The sequence below is a fragment of the Molossus molossus genome, unplaced genomic scaffold, assembly GCF_014108415.1.
Source record: "Molossus molossus isolate mMolMol1 unplaced genomic scaffold, mMolMol1.p scaffold_m16_p_11, whole genome shotgun sequence".
Taxonomy (NCBI): domain Eukaryota; kingdom Metazoa; phylum Chordata; class Mammalia; order Chiroptera; family Molossidae; genus Molossus; species Molossus molossus.
Window position 1 is genome coordinate 10,228,575 of NW_023425346.1, and position 21,462 is coordinate 10,250,036.

At 54.3% G+C, this 21,462-nt stretch overlaps 2 protein-coding genes across 2 annotated transcripts in view; one reads left to right on the forward strand and one right to left on the reverse strand.

The window, feature by feature from the left end:
• Window positions 1-6,657, forward strand: part of SCTR (secretin receptor) — an 83,274-nt gene extending 76,617 nt beyond the window's left edge. Inside the window, exons 11-13 of the mRNA XM_036254559.1 lie at window positions 577-703; window positions 5,201-5,242; window positions 6,275-6,657. Coding sequence (XP_036110452.1) covers window positions 577-703; window positions 5,201-5,242; window positions 6,275-6,457 — 352 coding nt within the window. The 3' untranslated portion in view covers window positions 6,458-6,657. The remainder of the gene's footprint in view (window positions 1-576; window positions 704-5,200; window positions 5,243-6,274) is intronic.
• A 2,103-nt stretch (window positions 6,658-8,760) lies between these two features.
• TMEM37 (transmembrane protein 37) lies at window positions 8,761-14,350 on the reverse strand. The gene is made up of 2 exons (XM_036255026.1): window positions 14,295-14,350; window positions 8,761-9,333 (listed from the first exon to the last, which is right to left on the reverse strand). Exons 1-2 carry the CDS (start codon window positions 14,313-14,315, stop codon window positions 8,761-8,763), a joined length of 594 nt encoding a protein of 197 aa, XP_036110919.1. The 5' UTR covers window positions 14,316-14,350.
• Window positions 14,351-21,462: the final 7,112 nt, after the last annotated feature.

Genomic DNA, 21,462 nt, shown 5'->3' on the forward strand with positions numbered 1-21,462 from the left:
GATTCCTTAGGATGTCTTCAGGGCAGAGGGCTCCAAAGTAGGGTGGAGCTGGGCACACAGGATACAACTGCCAGATAAGATGCAGGCGCCCACCCCCCACCCCCCACCCCCGTTCAATTTTATTTTTGGATAAACAACAAATAGATTTTTAGTACTTACACCTCCCCAAAATCTATTGTTTACCTGAAATTCAAATTAAACTGGGCATCTAAGACTTTTATTTGTTAAATTTGGTCAATCTAACCTGGAAAAAACAGGTCATCAAACAAATCAAACAAATTTATTATCAAACAAATAAAGATGCTGGTTTTGCAGACACTATATTAGAATGGCAGTCATATATGCAAATAGTTTATGAATAGTTATTTGAGTGGGTCCCTGTACTGGTAGGGTGCCTGATCAGAAGGCTTTGGCACTGGCCATGGGTTGATCCGTGCTGTATCTCGGTGATGGATACTTAAGAATTGAAAATTTACAAAATAAAAAGTAAAATCAAGAGTGTGGGGCACTGCTGCCGAGCATCCTGCAAACAGGCAGGGTGAGGGGCAGGAGGCTGCAGTGTGTCTCTGTCCTCAGGCGCCTGGCCAAGTCCACCCTCCTACTGATCCCTCTCTTCGGCGCCCACTACATCATCTTCGCCTTCTCGCCAGAGGACGCCATGGAGATCCAGCTGTTCTTTGAACTGGCCCTTGGCTCATACCAGGTAAGTTTCAGGGACTGACTGTGCCTTTAAGGTGAAGAGAGGAGCTCCCCATATCCTTAGAGACAGCGAGATCTCCCCAGAAGAGTTCAACAGCGGGTTTGGGAAGGTGCGAACTTCATTTGGCAGAGACCCAAGAGAAACAGGTGCCGGACCTCACTGTGCTGTGTGACCCCAAAGGGAACCCAAGTTCCCCACTAGTCAAAGCGGGGTGGGACATAAGACTAAAAAAATAGAGACTGATTCCAGGGAAAACGAGAGGGAACAGTACCCCTAACCTAACTGTGCAGCTCACAGTCACGGCAGCCTTGGGGGCCACGGCCGAGCCCTCAAAACGTGGGGCTGGCAGATGAGCTCTGTGGAAGGGTGTTGGAGAGAAAAATATCCTCAGATTCATACTGGGAAGTCCATAAAAATGCTCCACACCGAAAAAGCCCGAAGTGGCAACATCAGCTTGTTATTCAGAATCAGCTAAGAGAGTTCCAAGTCACGGCCTCTGAGGTGCCGGAAACGGGGCGGGTGTCAGGAGGCTGCTGTTGTTTGTGACAAGAGTCATCTGACTCTGAAACCATGTGCCTGCACAACTTATTTAAAATAAAAACCAACTTTAGAGGAAAAAAAGTGAAGGGAGAAATAACCTACCTACTAATTCAACAGATATTTTGAGGCTAAAAGTATAGTAATCATGTTTGGGCGGAAGGGGCTCCCAAATTCCCCCAACTATTTGTTTATTTACTCATAGTGTCTCCTTCCAAAAATAACATGATATGGCTTTCAAGAAAAATACACAGAGGGCAAAAAAATAAGTAGATGAGGGATCAGTGAGAAAAGAAAATAAAGCCCAAAGAGAAAAGAAAATAAAGCCCACAGAAGCAAATTCGATTAAGTCCTATAAAGATGGGAGAGATGGGTCACAAATTTGGTTTGGAGCTTCCCAGTAGCCAAAGCAAAGGCAGAAACATAATTTGTTTCAACATAATTTACAGTATCCATAGGTGAAAACAAGCTGGTGCCCAGGAGGGCTAGTGGTTGCAGGCTTTGGGGCCTGAGAGACATTTTTCCAGCGGGTGTTTCTGAAGAAGCCAGCCTGTCCTCAGCAGGGTCGACCACGCTGCAGGCCGCCTCACCAGGCCGGCCCGGCCGGAGCGGGGGCGGGTGCTCTGAGCCAGGACCACCCTTTGGTCACTCTCAGCTTCCAGGGAGGACACCTCACCGGGAACACATAATTGAGGGAAGTCTTGCCCTAAACCGTGCCTTCAGACCCCAGCTCAGGGCTGTCCTCTCGGTTCTCCTCTGAGCCTCTTTCCTGCCCAGAGTCCCGACAGCACCCCAGAGCCCCAGGGAGCCCAGCCTCTCGTGTAATCTAGGATCCTTTTCTCTGGGCAGGACACTTTCATGCCCACTGCTCCGGGAGGTGTGGGCAGGCTGGGCTCACAGTGGCTCATTTAGCAGAGGGGGGACTCCAGGTCCAGACAGATGGAAGGCCTTGGCCCGGCTGACAGTGGGCAGTAGGAAGACCCGGGTCTGGCACCCTGCGCAGATGGGGACTCCCTTGCCCTTTGGAGCTGGGGCTTGGAGCTGGGGCTGTGGACAGCGCCCTCAAGGACCATTTGGCTTTTCTCTGGGGAAATGGCTTATGGAGAGAAAAACAAGAGCACTTTCCTAATGTTTCCAAAGAAATGTTTAGAGAGAAAAGGGATCTTTAAGAGTTTTTTTTTTTTTTTAAAGAACCTTTGTTTATGTACAAATATATCATTTTGATATATTATGCATTTATATTACATATAACATATATTTTTTAAATGTGTATGTGGCACATTTCTTCCATACACAGTGGAGAGGACAGTGACTGCCGCGTAGCCATTGTGGACGCCTGTCCCCTGTCACCCCTTCCCCTGCACTTCCTCCCTCATTTGAAGCAAATCCAAGACATCGTTTTATTTCAAATGTAAATGTTTTAGTAGGTATTTCTAAAAGAACACCAATACCAAAGTTTATTAGCTCTTTCTAATTGTAGAAATAAAACTTGCTTATGAAGAAAATTTGGAAAGTAAGGAAAAGTTGAAAGAAAGAAAAATTCATTCATAATCTCAGGGCCCAGAAATGACCCGTTGCATGTGGGTGTGTTGACTTCTCAGTCTTCTATGCAGGAAGACACACACAGATGTTCCCACGGCATGTGTCATTGTGACTGTGATTTGTGGTTGTGTATCCCTTGTTTAATTCTTCGTCATTACCATGAACAATTCCCCATGTCATTTTGAATGACTGTAGAACCTCTCAAAGTTGCTGACTGTGGGAGCCTGCCTTATATGTACCTGAAACACGTCTAAACTCTCCCTCACCCAGGGCTCCTGACCTCACCTGAATGGTGAAAATGTGTCCCTGGATCCTTGGGGACCAGACAGGGGAGGCCAGGCAGCCATGGGCCCAGTGGATGGGCAGCAGCCTCAGCTGGCAGCCCGACCGAAGCGCGAGGCCAAGCACATCCTGTTCTAGTCCTGCCCAAACCCCTGTGACGGTTCACTCACCTGTGAGGGGTTCCGCCCACCTCCCTCGGAGAGCTTTGGCAAGGACTAAATGAAGCAGCTGTCCCCAGAAGCCCACAGCTGTGCGGGCCAAGCTGTGCTCAGAGCTTGTCTCACAGTCTGGCCTTCATGGCCTCTGACTGGCTCCTGGAAGTGATGCCCATTCCAACCTCCTGGGGGTCGTTCACAGCTGCTGATGTTCCCACCCCCAGATGTTCAGGTTTGGGGTGCAGAGTGAAACCTGGGCAAAGCTCCCAGGTGACTCTAACATGTAGCAAAATGTGGAAACCACTGCTTTGAGTAAGTGTTGGCCACCTCACCCCCCAAAATTGTCCCCATTCTGGGCAAGAGTCACTGATGCTTGAAATTCTAAAGCAAGTCCTTCTAGTATTGTCGCTAAGCCTTGTTAAATGCCAATACCCCAGAGTAATCGTAAGGGTTAAGCACACTATAGACAGGCTGGTTTATTGCTCTTTGGGGTCTTTTCCAATGTAGTAGGTAGCTAAGGGCAGGCCTGGAGGGGATTAGGGAAGAGGACCTGGGCCACCAAGGTCAGAGCTGTGATACCTGGGCCTCCGGGCAGGACCTGTCATGTAAGCAGACTGGCCCCAGGCGGGTCCCTGAGGAGGGAGTAGAGTATTTGCCCTACAGAGACCTTGCTCACGGTTCATGGTTCTGTGCACATCTACCAGGCTCACATCATGCATCCCAGGCTGTAATCCCTACCCTGGCAGAGCTCCGTGCCAGGACCCCAGGGGACACCATTGGGCATACAGGAGCTCCCGATACCAGGGAGGCACAGACCCCACCACGCCAGGGAACACTGGCCAGGGAGATGCACTCACCTGTCCACTGAGCAGGGAGGGCGCACCTGCCGGCTGGCCAGGACGCACACTCACACATTTATTTTTCAGTTTGAATAGTTGTCCATGTTTAAACATCTCCACATTTCCAGCTTATCTTTTTTTTTCTTTAAATATTTCTTTGGGGAAGGGGACACCCCACATAGTCAACTGAGAGAAATGTTCTTCACAGTAAAAGGTCATTGGTTTTCTTCCGCCTGCCAGGCCATGAGCGCACGGGAAGGGCTCCGCAGCCCCGGCTCCTGCCCTTGTTCTCAGCAAGTGGGCGTCTCCTGCCGCAGGCTGGGCTTCAGCCCAGGTGCTTTTCTCTCTGGTTTCCTTCCTTTCCTGAGCGTTTTCCTTCGCGGTTCAGGAAGCTCGCTGGGCTCTCAGAGTGCTCGATATGCTCCACACGGACTTAATCTCTTTGCAAGTCCTGCCGGGCCAGGGCGCACCCTCGCTGGGTGACACTGAATGCCCCCCCAGTGTTGCCATGGGAACGTTTGTGGGTGCTCCTTTCTGAACAGGGCCCATTCCCTTGGCGTCTACAATAACACCTTTCTGGTAGATTCGCATGTATGTGGCCAAAGGAACCCCACGTTTTCTCAAAGGCCCAGAGAACACAGCGGGGGCCTCCCCGTTCCCTTTGTTAGTCACTTTGCGAATTACTGGAAGACGGCGGTTCCAGTCGAAAGGTCCGGCTGATCTTGACTATGAGCCCACTTAGGGCCCAGGGTCTACCTGGACTGGCCCAAGCCCTCCTCCTGGGGCGGGGTGCTTCGGGTACCACCACCCCGGCTTCTCCTGGAGGCCCACCCAACCCATTCCAGGGCCTTGCCTTCCCCGGGGGCCTAGTCAGCAGCCTTCACTCGAATGTTACTGACCGCGCGGGCAAGGTCTGCGCTTGGGGACAACAAACGAAAGGGACCCTGTCCTTGCCCCCAAGGAGCTTCCTGTGCCGGATGCTGCTGGCACAGCCAGGGACGGGGGGTCCAGAAGGCAGCCCCATTCCTTCTGAGGGGAGAGGGGTGAGAAGGCTCTGGAACACTTCCTGAGGGGGTGGGGAACTGGGAGCGTGGAGGGAGGCGGGCAGTGGGCACCTGCGCTGACCTCTGCCTCTGCCCCCGCAGGGCCTGGTGGTGGCCGTCCTTTACTGCTTCCTCAACGGGGAGGTGAGTGAGCTTGGCCCCGAAAGCCTGGAGGGGCTCCCCAGAGGGAGCTAGCTATGGGGTGCGGGCCGACCAGGCCCGGTGTCCTGACTTGGGCCTGTCTTCTAGGAGTCTGAATCACTTTGTGGGGGCAACAGAATCACCTGGGGGGTTTGGTGAAACAATTGCTGCCCCCCCCCCATTCCTCATTCAGCAAAAAAGGTCTGGGTTGGAGCCTGTGAACGCTTTCAACACGCACTCCAGATGCTTCCCTAGGGGTCGGGAAGCTGAGGGGGGTACAGGCACCCCGGCCTGAACCCGGGCTCCCAACTACTCCGCTGCTGGCTGGACGGGTGACTGTCACTGCTCAGCTCTGGGCCTGTCTTCCCGTCTGTAACATGAGTGACTCAGAGGACATTCTGCCAACTCAGACACCCCCTATAGACACTGACTCCTTCAGGGGCCGCATCCGTCCTGAGGCCTCCGCCCTAGAGCAGTATTTGGGTCAGGACATGAGGTTCCCGGCACACAAGCTGTGTGACCCTTAGCTGGACACAGCATTGCACATAAGGCCTTTGTGTGGCCGCTGACTGTGTCTGCTTCCCACCCTCGAATGGGAATAACCTATCATGTTCTCCAAACTGAGGCATCAAGCGTAGTCTGGAAGGCTTTGCTGCCACAGCTGGGGTTTGGGGAGGAAATCGCCCGAGCAGCTCCCTGGCCCTCAGGTGAGCTCCAGGTGAGGGTGGCTTCCTGGGAATGTGTCCTGTTGTCCCAGGGGACTGTCTGGATGTTGGCCTTCTGGAGTTAGTGACAACCCCAAGCCCCCTCTTCAGGACAGAGGTAGTGAGATCGCAGGTGAATGCACTCAGGGAAGGGGCCTCCATACCTCCTGGACATCGGGGCTGGACCGGGTCAATCTGAGTGACCTCAGGAGGTGGGGAGGCCTGAGGACTGGGGAAGAGTGGCAGGGCCTGCACAGAGGCCCCAGGGCAGTGAGCGGGCACCGGCCCTTCCTTTGCTCCCTCCTGGGCTGACGGCTGGTCTCCGGGTCAGGTGCAGCTGGAGGTTCAGAAGAAGTGGCGGCAGTGGCACCTGCGCGAGGCCCCGTTGTGCCCTGTGGCCCTCGGCAACTCCTTCAGCATCGGCACCAGCAGCCTCACCCAGAGCACCAAGGCCAGCCCCTCGGAGCCCAGCCGGGCAGGTGCAGGGCCAGCGCCATCTGAGAGCGTCATCTGAGAGCTGGAGCAGGGCCAGCCTGGCTGCACCAGGCCGGGGCCTGGAGGGCAAGCCACTGCTTGGGACAGCCCGCCTTCCCCACAGACATCAAGTGCTTTCTCCTGTGACTCATGACCTCCACTCCAGGCCTTGGGTTGGAGGGCGAGAAGCTCTCAGGACTCAGCAGAAGGAAGCTGGGGCCCCGTGGGGCAGGGGGAGTGCGGAAGAGCAGTTCAGGGGTCTTAGAGGGAGAAGGAAAATAAATGGTACCTGGGATGAGACTTGGTCTGTATTTGTCAAATCTTTTTGTTCTTGAGGCAAAGTTGAGGGAGGAAGCACTGGTTCACTCCCTACCCCTTCCTGAAGGATGGGGCTTCCCTGATCCCCAGCTCGTTTTTGAGACAAACTTAGAAGCCCAGGAAACATGAGAGGTCCTTGTCCTAGGTGGACCCTCCCTGCAGCTCACCTGTCCAGTACTCTCATCCTAGAGCCTTCAGGATGACTGCTGGATTAATCTGATCAGGTCCCAGTGGAGGTCAGCGGAGCCCCAGGCCCCCCAGCTCCCTTTTAGTCACCCTAGCATGTAGCATGGTCTGAGGCGGCCCTCAGTCCTAAGGTCCTTTGTCAGTTCTCCACGGCCCCCAGGGCAAGGACCGCCGGGGGTGGGCACGATACCATCTGATAGAAGAGAAGCAGGTTCACCAAGGCCCTGTGACTTGCCCAGGCTACTAGGCAGATATCCGGCTCATCCCCAGACTCTAAGGCGTGTCTCTGACCAGGGCCTGTCCCTCCTCCCATCATGGATTTGAGTCTCAAACTTTTCTCTCTGGACCTCAGTTCCCTTGAATAGCAACACTCCCTCCCCACGAGCCCTGTGAGGCTAAAAGAGGACTCGATATTTGACTCCTTTTGTGAAAGGAAAGCTACCAGTGCTCAGGCGCACACCTGGACAGAGGAGAACCCTCTCCGCAGTGTGGAGGAAGGAGCATCTTGCTGCTGAGTGGGGCCAGCTCTCGTCCTGGCTTTGGGTGGCCCTGGATGAGTGCTGTCCTTCCCTGGCATCCCGCCTTTGCACCTCCACCCTGCAGAGACGAAGGTCATCCTTTGGCCCTCGTACGCTGCTGCTGGTGAGCAGGCCAGGGGCCCACTTCCAGGGCTCGCAACCCAGCCCATGTGGCTGATGAGCTCTGCTCTCCAACTACCCATTGGACCACAACACCTTGCTCGAGCCATGTCCACAGATTTTAGAATAAAAGCTTTTTAAAAATGACAGGAGGTAGGTACAGGCACCCAGCCCAGCCCAGGAAGGGGAACTGCCATGACCAAACAGCCACACACTCAGCGGCGGCCAGATGAACCAGGAAAGGCCAGTTCATTAGGTAGGGGAGCGGGAAGGGGCTAGTGTGGAGGCTGAGGGCACAATGGGACTGGAAAGGGGGCAATGAGATGCCCTAGAACACTGATCTGCTGGTAAGGATGGAAATCTCCCTGGTCTCTGGTCCCTTCACCTGCAGGCATCTTCAGGAAGTTCATTACAGGAGGCCCAGCAGGTCCCGACTGCTCGACTGTTCCAGGATCGATGGCACCCTGAGGCGGCCTCATCCTTACCAAAGGACACCCCTCACCTCAGGGAGGGCTGTGCCTTAGATGTCCAGTGGACTTTTCTGGAAGGCTTGCTCAAAAACTCTTTTCAGAGTTCAGACAGGATTCCCAAAGGCAGAGTCCCCAGAGGAGACAGCCGGCTGCTGGAAGCTGGAGTTGTGCAGGGATTATGGGGTTCCCCAAAGGGCAGGGGTGGAATCAAGTAAAATGGTTTGAAAATCTACCATGTGCAAAAACCTGAGGGAATGCTGCGCTCTGCCTGCCCGGCGTGAGCAAGGTTAGCAGGGAACTGTACACAGAGCTGGTGGACGAAAGCCCCAGGCATCGACGGGCCACCTTTGCTAGAAGGATGATCCACACCCAGCAGCCCGGGAGGCCCCAGGACCCTCCTGCTCGCTTTGCAGCGCAGGCCATGGAGCATGTGCGAACAGTGCGGGCCGTGCGGTCAGCCCAGGCAGCGGTTACCAGAGCTGCTTCCAAATCTGTTCCCGTCCTGGGAAGGATTCGAGAAAAGGGTTTGAAAATGTGTTCTACAGTCTATGTCCTGTGGGGCTGGTGGCACTGCGGCCCCTGGGCCATTCCTGGCTGACCCCCAAAGGGTACTGGGTAAGAGGCAGCAGTTTCAAGGTCGCTGTCCCACCGCTACCTCCACCAGAGGTCATGTGTTGGAAAAGTCCCATCTTGACCACTTTCTTGTAGAACCAGATGTCCTTGGAAGGGGCCTAAAACTTCCCGAGTGGGCCCCAGGGGCGGGTGATGCTGTTGGTGTGGAGGCCACTGACGGCATTCAAGAACAGGAGGAAGGAGGCGGTGAACTGGCACCAGAACGTCAGGGTGAAGCCGGTGAGCGTGACTTGGTTCCTGAGGGGGATCGCAAAGCTCAGGAGCCCCGCCGAGGACAGGACAAACGAGCCGAGGAGGAAGACGCAGCCCAGCGCCCACTTGCGCCGTGAGTGGAGGTCCTCACACACCTGGGACACCATGAGGAACTCCAAGCCAAAAATGGCAGCCACCACGGCCAAGGCGCCCACGCTGCGGGCCAGGACCATGCCCACGGCCAGCCCCGGCACGCCGGCCTGACTCAGGTCTCGGAAGCAGTGTGGCCCAGTCTGGTTGGAGCTGGTGCAGAAGTGCCATAGCCCAAAGAGACGGTCCTCAGCCAGGAGCCAGTGACCGTCACAGATGGAGACCGAAGAGAGGACCACTGCCAGGGCAGCACACACGATGATGAGGGTCCGGATGAAGGACTCGAAGAAGGACCGGTGGGGCTTCCTTTGGCCCAGCGGCCTCTGGGCCTGGAAGACACCAGAGGTGGCACGTCAGGGAGGGCCCCGCCACATCCCCGCCCGCCTTCCCACCGCCATGCTTTCTGCCTGGTCTCCCAGCAAGCCTGGGACACGGCCTTCCCTCCCCGCTGCCTCCCGGCTCCTCTTCACGTTTCAGCACAGACTCACCTTTTTTGGGGAACCCTTCCCCCATACTATCTCTTCCCTGTTTTTCAATCAAGACCTATGAACATTGTCAAGTCACTCACCAGGCCCAAAGGCTCCCCTGACCTTTCTTCAGTGACCTGCATGAAGGAGAAATCCGAATTCTGTTGCCTGGCAAATCCTAGTCCCTTCTGAATTCAGAAAACCTGCTGGCCTGGCTCGCATGACCTTGAGCTAGCAGCCGGCCTGGGTTTCTTTATAAGCAAAACAAGAGAAGTGCCTGGAAGCTGTAGGGGTTGTAAAAATCACTGGAACATAATACGTGGTTGTTTCCCTGGCGCCCTAGAACTTCCCCAGGACAAGTCCATTTTCCTCCTGATCCCCACCCGGCTCGTTCTGCACTTTCCACATTCTGTCCAGGTCTCCGTTTTATTAACTTGTTTTCCTCAGGACTGCAGTGATGTTTGTACCTTGCCCTTCAGTCTCGCTCAGCCCCTCCCAGAACTTGTCAACCAGACTTTCTATTCTAGCAGCCTCTTGCGGGGAGGGAGGGGGGCACTGAGGCTCCTCTTCAGCTCCGGGCCCCTCCCCCACTTCTGGCAAGCTGAGCCAGGTGTCCAGTGAGGTGTCCTTTATCTCGCAGCACTTAGACACCACCCAGGTGCCATTCCCAACCGCCAGCCCAGAAAGCAAAAGAAACACTTCAGAGTAAAACTCTTCTCCAGCCAAGTGCTGCGGATCCGCCAGCTCTGCCCAGCTTCATCCCCCAGTGCGTTCTGGGGGCCACCTCACTCAGGCACAGCAGCCCTCCTTCCATGCCTAAGACAAGCCTAGAACTTTCTTCCCCCAGACCCACTGGCCCCTTTCTTTATTCTTCATGTCTCAGCTGAAATGTCAGGGCGATCTTTTCTGCCTGCCCAACCCGAACCAGGTCCCCTCACTTTCCGTCAGGCAGCTGTCTCCTTCACTGTGTGTTCTTGTCACACGTGATCCAGCCCCTTCTGGTTTGTATTTCGTGTTATTATCTATCTCACTCAGAGGTTTTGCTCTCCAAGAGGGCAGGGCCTTCCATTAAGGAAACATGTCCTTCTGTGTCCCCAGCACTTGGCACAGTGCTTGACCTGGGCATTCAGTGGGCATGCAAGAAGAGCCATGGTATCCTCTGTCACTTCCATCTGAAGTCTCCTGCCAGCCAGTGTGTGTCGAAGCTCACCCAGGGAGGTGAGCAGAACAGGACACCTCATGCATGACAGCCAGTGATGGGGAACTGCAAGGGAACTATGGAGTACACCCCTCACCATGTGCAAATGGAAGCTTCCAGAGGCAAGTCCAGGGCACACCTTTCAGTGAGGCACACAAAGCAAAGCCACGCTCCAGGGACATCCTGTGGTTGGAGCCTTAGCAAGAACGCCAGGCTGACGGCTAACCTGCAGAGGGGAGCAGGAGCTACTGCTCATTTCAGTCCCAGGGATGCACGAATAAGGGCCTTGTGTGCTTTCTGCTCTGCTTAGGTGCGATCCTGTTTCACTCTCAAACCTGAGGCTGGCAGAGTAGGAAGCTCCGCGGGGGTGTGCAAAGAGTGAAACTGCCATGCAGAGGTCAGGTGACTTGCCCAAGCTCACTCACCTAAATCACAATAAAGCCTGTTACAGCTGCCCAGACCGTTGCTAATGTGCAGAGGGTGAGACGTATTCAGCCTGTAAACACCAACTGCGCCTTCCAAGTACAGGGCCTTGGTGTTAGGGGCTCAGGTTTAGAGAGGAAGAGGATTAGAGTACAGAGGGGTACCGTACCCAAAGGGTCAGGACCCCGACTCAAATCCCAAGACAAAGGCAGCCTTCGGTGCAGGGAATAGCACCCAGGCAGGCAGGAGTCTGGGCTGTGGGGTCCAGGTGCTGAGCAGGGGAGCAGGGAAAGCCCCTTCCTCACTCCGACTGCAGCGGATCCATTACCTGCTGGAGACAGTGGAAATCTATGGGTCTGTCCTGGAAAGCATTAGGAAAAAAATGGCTCTAGTACTAAGAAACAAACCAGGGAAACCTTGAAACCTCTGTGTCTATAAACCATTAAAGGCATTGTCCTTGGGTGGACTCTTGACCTCGTTGGCCCTTGTCTTCTTACCTACAAAATGGAGTTGGTGACTCCTGCAGGACAGGGATAGTCATAAAGGCACCTGGGGGTGAAGTTACAACACCCAAGAGGTTGATAAGGTCCTCGGATGGGAAAACCCAGATGCAGAGAACACGTCACAAGGACACAGGGCCCAGAAACCAGCTGACCCTAGACATCATGCTGTCTGGAGAACAGGCATGTTCTGTCCCTCTCCAGCCCCACCTGTCCTGAGCACAGGCAGGACTTTACTCCCCAGGCCTCAGCTATCACACTAGGATCAGAAAGAGAAGACAGCTGACGTCAGTTCACCACCCCCCTCACCCACTACAAAGCAGGTTCACTTTACACTCTCTGACCACCAGAAAAACTTGCAAGGACTAAATGAGATCACATATATAAAAGTGCTTGGCACATGAGCAGCTCACTTCAGCAGAGTATTGGTATCAGTAACAAAAATAACGCATACGGAGTCTTCCTTCCTAACCACCAGGCACTACACCCAGCTCTGGCCCCTCCACGAGTGACCCAGAGCCGGACACCCGCTCCTGCAGGGCAGCTGGAGCAGCATGGGCAGTGCAAGTCCAGGTGGAGCAGGGAGATGAGGGCACTTGAGTTCTGCCCTTGACCTGCCAGCTCCCAGCTGTGTGACCTTGGGCAAGTCACTTTAATCTCAGAGCTTTGCCATTTTCTGATAGAAAAGGGCAAACGTTTCTCTTTTTTCATCTGTAAGTCCGAATGAATGATTTCTTGTGATCCATAGAACACTGCTGGGCCGTTGAGTCCCATGCCAAGATCTTATAACTCAGAACCCATCTGATCCCATCAGCACCCAAGCAGGCACTTTGGGCTGCTCACTACTCATTCTCCACATCCCCAACACGGTCCCCATGTTTGTGCCCCACCCCTACTACCCACTCTGCCCAGGCCCAGGCCAGGCCCTCATTATCATTAACTGGAAATTTCAATAACTTCCTAAAGAGCTGTCCTGCCACCATCCCTTGAGCCACCCCAGAGCCCTGGTCCTGCAGTCCCAGGAGCCAGCAGCCTGCTTCTTAGCTGTGTCTGACGTCTGGCAAGTTATCCTCTCTTCTCTCACCTATCAATGGAGATAACTACCTACCTCCTCGGGTGGTTGTGGGGCTGAAATAAATTCTCACTCCAGGTGCTTAGAACTGTTCCCGGCACCTCGGTTAAGCACTCCTAAGTGGCAGTGACTACTGTCATGTAAGCACAGCACCCTCCCTCCAAGGGCAGCCTGTGTCCTCCTACCTCTGAGTAGAGCCACTGGGCTTTACCCCACCGCTCCCTCTCCCTCCAGCGGGCCTTCTCCCCCTCCCTCCTGTTCCTCTGCTACCAACTGGGTCTTCCTTGCTACCAGTTTCCTGCCCCTCCTAGTCCGGCACAAAGTACCGCCCCCAACCCTACCCACAGTTTTTGCACCAATTAATTTAGCACTCACTTCCCGATTTCTTCTAAATCCTTGTTTACAAGTCTCTCTCCCTAATGGGCAGTCAGTTCCTGGAGGGGAGAGACCACAGCCCGGTCTCACCCGCCTCACGCCGGTCCCCTACTTCCCAAGGCCTGTCCCAGGAGGCTGCCTGGTCATGACTCAAGATTCTGCCCCAGAACAAAGAGGAGGAACTTGCAGCTTCGCGTTCCCCTCCTCCCCTCCCACCCCCAGCAGCTGCGTCCTATCTTGCAGGGGTTTGGGGTGGCCTGTGGGGAGGGTTTTACTGTTTGGGAAGGACAGAAAGTGCGAGTGAGATTTGGAGCTACGAAGTCCTGGTTCCGTCGCTTAGCTGGCGGCATAGACAGGTTCCTTCACCTCCGATTTTCAGTTACCTCCTCAATAAAATGGGCGGAGTGGTGTCTACTGGCTTCAGTGTCGCGGGGGTCAGAGTACTTGCAGGCAAAGTCAAGGAGCCTCTGATCAGCCTCTAATGGTCAGCACAGCCCAGCCCGCGGACTCTGGGGGAGGTGGGGAGGTGGGGGTGGGATGTCTCCGCGGAAAGGCGGCTCGTGCGCAGGGTAGCGGCCGCCACCTGCAGACTTCCCTTGGAAGAGCCGCCCTCCGAGAGAGCGGGCAGGACTGGGTCGGGTCTCGGCCAACACAAACATCTTGCACCACCCGATTGAGAAAGCAAACCTTCTGGGATGCAGGCCGCTCCCCTCACTAGACCCTTTTCTCTGAGACGTCCGCGAGCCCCAGCGAGTCCATCCTCTGTCCCAGACCCAAAACGCAGTTTAGGGGAGGGGAGACGGTCTTTCTACCCCGACCTGAGAAAGTTCTGGCTTCCCCAGAGACGCATCCTCGGTCCATGGGGCAAGCCTCACTTTGCAAGTGGACTCTGTCCATCTTCACCCTAGATGCACCTCCTCTTTAACAAGGAGGGATCTCTCCGGTGAACCAAACCGACGGGCACTGGTGACTCCAACGAGAAGCAGAAAAAGAAGTTGAGGAGCCACGGGGGTTTGCAGGACCGCGAGCAGAGCCGGGGAGCCCACAGCGCCGCAGGGGGCGTTGAGGGCGGGCGCCCCCAGGTCGCTTCCCGCCCACGGTCCACCGAGCCCCGCAAGCTTGCTGCTGGGGGCCGCACGGCGGGGCACTCCGGTCCACCTCCCGGCCGCCGCCCGCGGCTGGAACTCGCTCGCGGCGCCGAGCCCCCCTCCCCCACGGCGGGGCAGACGCCGGCCCGCCGGGAACTCGGGGCTACCTGCACTCCGATGGCAGTCATGCTGCTGCGGGCTGCGCCGCTCCCCGCCTCGCTCCCGGCCGCCGCTCGTCTGCGGGCTCCGGCGCCCGTTCAGGGACCTCTTCGCGGGGCGGGGCGGGGGCGCGGGGCGGGCCGGAGGGCGGGGAGGGAGGCAGCTTTCAACCCCGGTGGGCCGCCCCCGCCGCGCCCTCCGCTGCTCGGTTTGCTGAGTCAGCGGGGCGGCCGGAGGAGCCCCCGGGGAGGAAGGGGAGGGCGGACCCACGGGAGGCGGCCGGGCGCTCGGGGAAGGTGCGAGGACCCCGCCCGCAGGGGTAGGACCCCCGGGTCCGTGGGAGGAGGATCGGGTACTGGGGGATGGGGAGTGACCCGCTGACGTCGGGCCGGGAGCCACTCCCTCACTTCCGAACCCCCGAGGCGACGTCCCGGGAGGCAGATTCCTCGAGGGCTGGACGGCGCCGGCGGAAGGGCCCGGTGATTCGGTTCCAGCCCCAGCTGACTGAGTCCAGTGTCAGCAGGAGGCACGGACCGGGCTTTATTGCCTTCGCCACCCGCTGGGTAGCCGTGGACTGCTTGACTAATGTCTCTGAGCCACGGTTAATAACAAGAAAATATTTCTCAAAGGGCGGAGTTTTGTCGAGGCCCTCAGTAAGTGTGAACAGAGTGGAACCTTCTGGGGCAAACCTTGGGTCAGTTTTCTCTTCTCAAAGGTGGGATGTACTCACCTGCTCCCCTCCTGGCCTCCTCAGCCACTAGCAAAAAGGCAAATAGGACAAAACAGAAGGCATTGTTCTTCCTGGACTTCGGATGCGGCCGAGTTCTCAAGGAGGCCACGCACGAAGTCTCCACACCAAAAGGGGTGGGAGTGGGCAGGAGGGCGCAAGGGTAGCAATTTCCAATGAAGACTGTCCCCTCCCATCTCATGTGTGGGGAAGGGTATGTTGGTCAGGAGGGGGAACCCTGCTTAAATTAAAGCAAAACCCCCTTTCTCCTTAACTAACCGGGGTAAATAAAGTTACTTGGATTATTCAGACAGGCTGGCAGCTCCCCTTGGACTTTACCCAAGGCTTGTAAACAACTCACTTATCTCTTTTCCCTCAAGAGCCATGTAAGAAAGGGGGAAAATTGCAGTTGTCTGTGCATCTCCCAGTTAAATGTTCATCTGATTCCATCACTGCCTTGTAAAAATTCTTAAACCCAGTCCTCAGGGCCCAGGCACAGGAGGGCAGGCTCTCAGCCTCCCTCATCTGAACCAATGGAGAACCAGGAATGGACTTAACTGGCAGAACCAGTCTGGGTCTGAGTTCTTGCCAAAGTTTGCATCAGAACCACCCCAAGGGCTTGTTAAAACACAGAGTGCTGGGCCCCACCCCAGAATTTCTGACAGGGAGAGCCCCACCTGGTGTACGTCTAACAAGGCGCTGCTGCTGCTGCTGCTGCTGCTGCTGGTGGTGGTGGTGGTGTGGGGGCCCTGCTTTGAGAATCACTGAGCTGCCCTGGCCAGTTTGGCTCAGCGGTTAGAGCGTCGGCCTGCGGTCAGAGAGACCCGGGTTTGGTTCCCGCTAAGGGCACGTACCTCGGTTGCAGTTTGTCCCTGGCCCTGGTTGGGTCGTGCCGGTGGCAGCCACTCGGTGTGTCCCTTTCACGTCGATGTTTCTCTCTCTCTCTTCCTCCCACTCTATCTGAACAAAAATGGAAAAATGTCCTCGGGTGAGGATAAAAAAAAAAAAAAGAGAGAATCACTGAGCTAAGGCCAAGGGGAGCTGGCCAGGCCCAGCCAGGTCAGCCCCTCTCTGCTGGGGGCCTTTCCTCCGTGGCTCCACCTACCTTCTCTGCAATCAAGAAGCCAGGTCCTCCCTCCACAGCCCTGGGCCCCAGGGAAGGGGCTGACTCAGGAATGGAGGACCTGGCCTTGCTGGGTGTCCCTTTAAAGAGCCCTAGACTGCTCTGTGGGAGGCCCTTTGGGGTTACTGAATCCAACAGCATTAAAATCAGAAAGAACTGTCAGGTTCTTGTACCTTCTAAGATTTCCTTGTGTGGTCAGGCATGTTGCAAATATACTGCCTCTTTGCTTTCTTGCTAAGAAAAGAAAATTTTGAATCAGCGGAATTTAGAGCAACATATCTGTCAGCAAGATGGCTGGGAAAGCAGAAATGACTTAAGGATAAGAAGGAAGAAGTGACTGTCCAGTTCCAATTATTTTATGGTCATAAAAAGGCCCAGGACACAACCAGGAGTCTGGGTGGAGTTTGTGCTGAGGACCAGGCAGCAAGTCTGTGAGCTGGTCACCAAGGCTGGCCCTCTGCATTCTAGGATCCCTGAGTCTCCTATGGCTTGGGGTAAAGTGGGGTGTGGCAGCAGCCATAGTATTTAGTGCATTCCCAACCCCTGGTGACACAGTAGGAGAGACAGATAACTCAGCAGGAGTGACTCTGGAGGGGAAGGGGATTCCTAGTGCCATGGGGGCCATGCAGGGGCACAGATGGAAGGAGGGAGGACAGGGAAGGACCCCCAGGGATTAAAACCAGAAACAGCATTGGGTGAATGGTGGCCCCTGGACAGCCCAGGACCTGCCCTATTCCTTTATTTTCTCTGCCCTTTCTCTAGACAGTGAGACAGATGCAGTACCCATCCCTCTCCCATCCCCACTTCTAGGACTGGTCACAGTTAGGGAAAGAGAAGCAGCATAAAGAACAGAGGAAGTGGCCCCCACTGCACGCCTCTAATTGCTGTTGTCTGATGAGAAGGACCTAGGTGTTGCTCTTAGAGAGTTCCAAGGTAGGCACACAGGTACTGATTAATGAATCAATAAAGACTAGATCTATTAGTCAGTCAACAACCACTGCCCCACCACTGGGCCTTTGTACTTGCTGTTTCCTCTGCCTGAAATGTGCTTCCTCAAGATATTCACATCGAAGACTCACCACCTTACTCATTTGAGGTCTGGGCTCAGATGTCACCTTACCAGAGAAGGTTACAATGACCACCACATCTGAAACAACCCCCTTCATCCCCCCTCCACACATACACACACACGTCCCCTTTCTCTCTATAATGTAAACTCCGAGAGGCCAAGGACATTGCCCTGTTCACTGGTCTATCCCTGGTGCCTATGACAGAGCCAGGCATTTGGAGGGTGCTCGAGAAATATTCATTAAATACATGAATGAGTACCCACCACTGTCCTGGTCAATGAAGAAAAAGACAAAGTTTCTGTTGGTGGTAAAGTGCTTCAATTTTAGGGTCAAAATCTGCCTCCCCTTCATTTCTGCTCCTTCTCCTGTCTCCCCAGTTTAGGCCCACACCCTCCATCTCTCTAGTCCCTCACACCCTTGGTCCATTGCATCCTTTCCTCTCCCTCACCCTGCGCCCCATCATCTCTAAAATGGATGCTGTGTAGTAGCCTCCTGCCTGGCCTCCCTGCCTCCATCTCACCTCCTCTGCTTCTTCAGGGCTTTTCACTCCCTCATTCCCAAGGCTCATGAGGCTGGAGTTATCTGGCCCCCGTCTCCCCCTCTCATCCTCTGCTCCAGTCACCCTTGCCAGCTTGGGCCCCGGGCAGGAAGTTCCATCTGTCTTGAGGCTTCTGTGTCCAGTGTTCTCTGTGAGGCTGGCCTTCCCCTAGGGTCTGCTGGACAAGCTGCCCCCTCTTCAGGGGCCTCCCTTGACTTCCCCAACCAGAGTAGCACCTCCACACCCTTGCCCCTATTACCTTTGCATTTTCTTGATCATTAGCTGAACTTCTTCGTGTGTCTGTTTCCTGGATTTTCTGTTTCCTGCCCTAAAATGCTCCCTGAGAGCTGGTACTGCCTGTCTCTCACTGCTGTATGCCCACTTCCAGGAGTTGGGACGTGCCGGTCAAGTTTGCTACGTGACCAACCAGGCTTCAGACGCATTTGGGCAAATCAGTTCTCTGTGAGCCTCAGTCTCCCATCAGACAGGGAAACATCCCCTTTGGTGTTGTGTGGGTCTCGTGAGGCGGTGCGTGTGAAGTGCTCAGTAATGTATGAACGTGTCCCTGACCCCAGTGTCCCTGACCCCAGAGACCCTTAGATGGGACCGGGGCTTCATCTCTGCCCTTAAAGAAATCCTGCCCTGGCGTTTTCTCCTCTGAGGAGTTGGTATTGAGGGGCAGGGGCTCCAAGGTGGGGCAGGCACACTCGGGAGACCCAGAGGCAATGACAGGGAGTGTGCTGGGAGCCTCGCTTGAAGTTCACCCAGCCTGCCTCCTGCCTGGACTTCTGACCTCTCCAACTGCCACCTGCTCTGTGGCCTTGAGAGGAAACAGCGTCAGCCCCACGACCTCCCCCACCTTCTCCCTGCCACCTTGCCTTCACCCATGGGGTCTGCCTCCCCTCCCCGCCTCCTCCGCACGCTCCCTGATTCCAGGCCAGTGCATTCCCCTCCTGCCCTTTGCCTCCTGCCTGGAGCTCCAGCCCCGCATTCCGACTCCCCTGCAGAGGTGCCCTATTGCAACACAGAGCTTGTTTACCACTTTCTGGTGGGCTGGGGGCCAAGGCTTCCCCGCCCTGCTCTGTGGCTGGCCTCGTCCTTGCTTGTCTCGGGTCCGGCTTCAGGTGTGATGTGCAGCCTGGGTCTGAAGAGCGGCCTGTTAGCCTCAGACAGCTCAGGACACTGGAAGGCGGGAGAGGACCTGGCTGCGGGTGGAGCAATGAATGAATAAAGCAGGAACTAGGTATCTTTCCTGAGAGTCTTTGTATCAAAACTCCCCCAGCATTTTTGTTTTCTAATCCTCACCCAGGATATTTTTCCATTTATCAGATAGTGAGAGAGAGAGAGAGAGAAACATTGATGTGAGAGAGAAACATCCCTTGGCTGCCACCTGCATGCCCCCTACTGGGGATGGAGCCTGAAACTTGGGCATGTGCTGTGATTGGGAATTGAACTGAGACCTCTCAGTCTATGGGGCTGACGCTCAATCCACTGAGCCACACTGGCCGGGCTAATTCAGTGTTTTCTACGTGCTACGTTAGGTCCTAGTGAAACCAATTTGGTAGAGGCAAAAACAGAACTTATAAGAAATAAATAGAACAGAAACTATTACAGTGCCTTGCCCTGGCCAGTTTGGCTCAGCGGTTGGAGTATCGGCTTGCGGACTAGAGAGTCCCAGGTTCGGTTCTAGCTAGGGGCACGTAACAAAAAAAAAAAAAAAAAAAATTACAGTGCCTCAAACATAGTTAGGGTAGATATTATTCCATGAATTTGTTTTCAAAAATAGACAGAAAAATAGATACAGGTTACAATGTGGAAAGTATTTCTTACTGTGGGTCCCAATAAGAAAAGATTGAAGGTCTAATGTGTTAATTTAGATGCACAGAAACAATGGACAGGGCTTGCTTGAGGCAAAGATAAATCCCCCTCAAAAGATGTCCCAGGCCCAAGAATAAGCCTTTGTTTTCTTTTGATAATAGCTCCCATGCCTCACTCTTCTTCCTATAAAAACCTTCTATTTTATCCAGTCCCTCAGAGTGACCTAGTTGCTAGATGGTAAACTGCCCGATTCATGAATCATTTAATAAAGCCAATTACATCTTCAAATTTACTAGGTTGAATTAGGTTTTTTACAAGAGGAAAACAGACCATTTTTATAACTTCAGAACATTTTCAGAATTCTACCTGATAGTTTCTTGACTGGGGAACATACATGTTTGCATGTGGATTCCTAGACTCCCTGCAGAATACTCGTCCAGCTCTGCCTCCGGCCAACTGGGAACCACTGGGCGAAGCTCCTGACTGATTATCAGAGAAGCAGTTGTTCTCCACCTTTGTCAGTCTGCACACCTGCTGGTGTGTTCTGCAGGGGATGGGGTGACAGATACCTGGCAGGGGCAGAGAGCCCCCAAACTCCAACTGACCTGGGTCCCCAGGCTAGGGCGACTGGATCCATTCCTATGTAGGCCTCTTGGCTAAAGCGACTAAATGAGTCCATTTTTATCATCAATGGACCTTCCTCGATATGTTTCCAATAGTAGGTTAATTACCCCTGGGAGTAAAGGAATTTTGCCTAAGATTATAGTTGCCCCACGTGTTGGGAGGCATTTGCAGTTTCCGTATCGGTATTTGCAGGCATTGCAGGTACTTGTGAGCAAGGTGAATAATGCTGATTTTGACTTCTGTAATCGCTGTCACTCCCACTATTGTACTGGTCCCCTGAGGTGGGGGGGCAAAGAGGGGATGGGGCTTCTGTCTTTAAAATCAGACCGAGCAAGAAGGATCCAAGAAGGGTCGCTGCTGAAGCCCGCCGGTGTAATGAAGCGCTCCTTTACAATGCGGCTGTGCGTCTCTGGTTATCTCGCTGACACGTTATAACACAACTTCCAATATAAGATATAGATTTAGGTGTGTATTATACATTTGCATGTTTATTTGTGAGTATAAAGAGGTCTTTCCTAATCATGGTTGTAGAATGTTCCAAACTCCCCCCCGCCCCCAACTTTCTATTGGGAGTTTCTTGCTTTGACTCTTGTGTACCTCTCCTAGAAGTCGGTTATACTCGGTGGCAAAGGGAACAGGCGTGGCCCAGAACAACTGTATTATGGCCCCAGGTCTGCCAACCTGGGGCTTCTTGGTGCCGGAAGGGAAAAAGAAAGTGTCCATCATTTTCCCTGAACACATTGTCAGGTCTCAGACTAAAAGGTCTGAGCCAGTGGGAGATCACATCCACAACGCAAGGCCAATGTCGAGCAAAACAATTTTATTGCGTGTGCCTGGATGTAACGGGCTTCATTAAGTGGTATTTCACCGGTGGCCAACAGAAGGGCGTGTGGGGGGTTATGTTAGGAGAGGAAGCAGATTCTTGGAGGAGAAGAAGTAAAGAATGAGAGGGGTTGGTGGGGAGGGTAGGAGCACAGTCGGCCCTCGTTTATCACTGTTAATCAGTTCCAGACTCTACCGTAATAAACGCATTTCCACAAAGTAGGATTCTTTATTTATTATACAGTCGTAAAAACCCCTATAGAGTGAAGCCATGGAATTTGAAGCTCAAAGTGGCAAGGGACGACTGTAAAGGTTAAAGTAGCACGGAGTTTAGGTACAGCAAAACGGCTTTATTGCATGCACCTGGGTGCAGGCGAGCTGAGCCCAAAAAGGGGTCAGTCTCGAATAACGGGGTGTAGGTTATATACTCTACTTCTAGCTTCTGGCAGTTCCT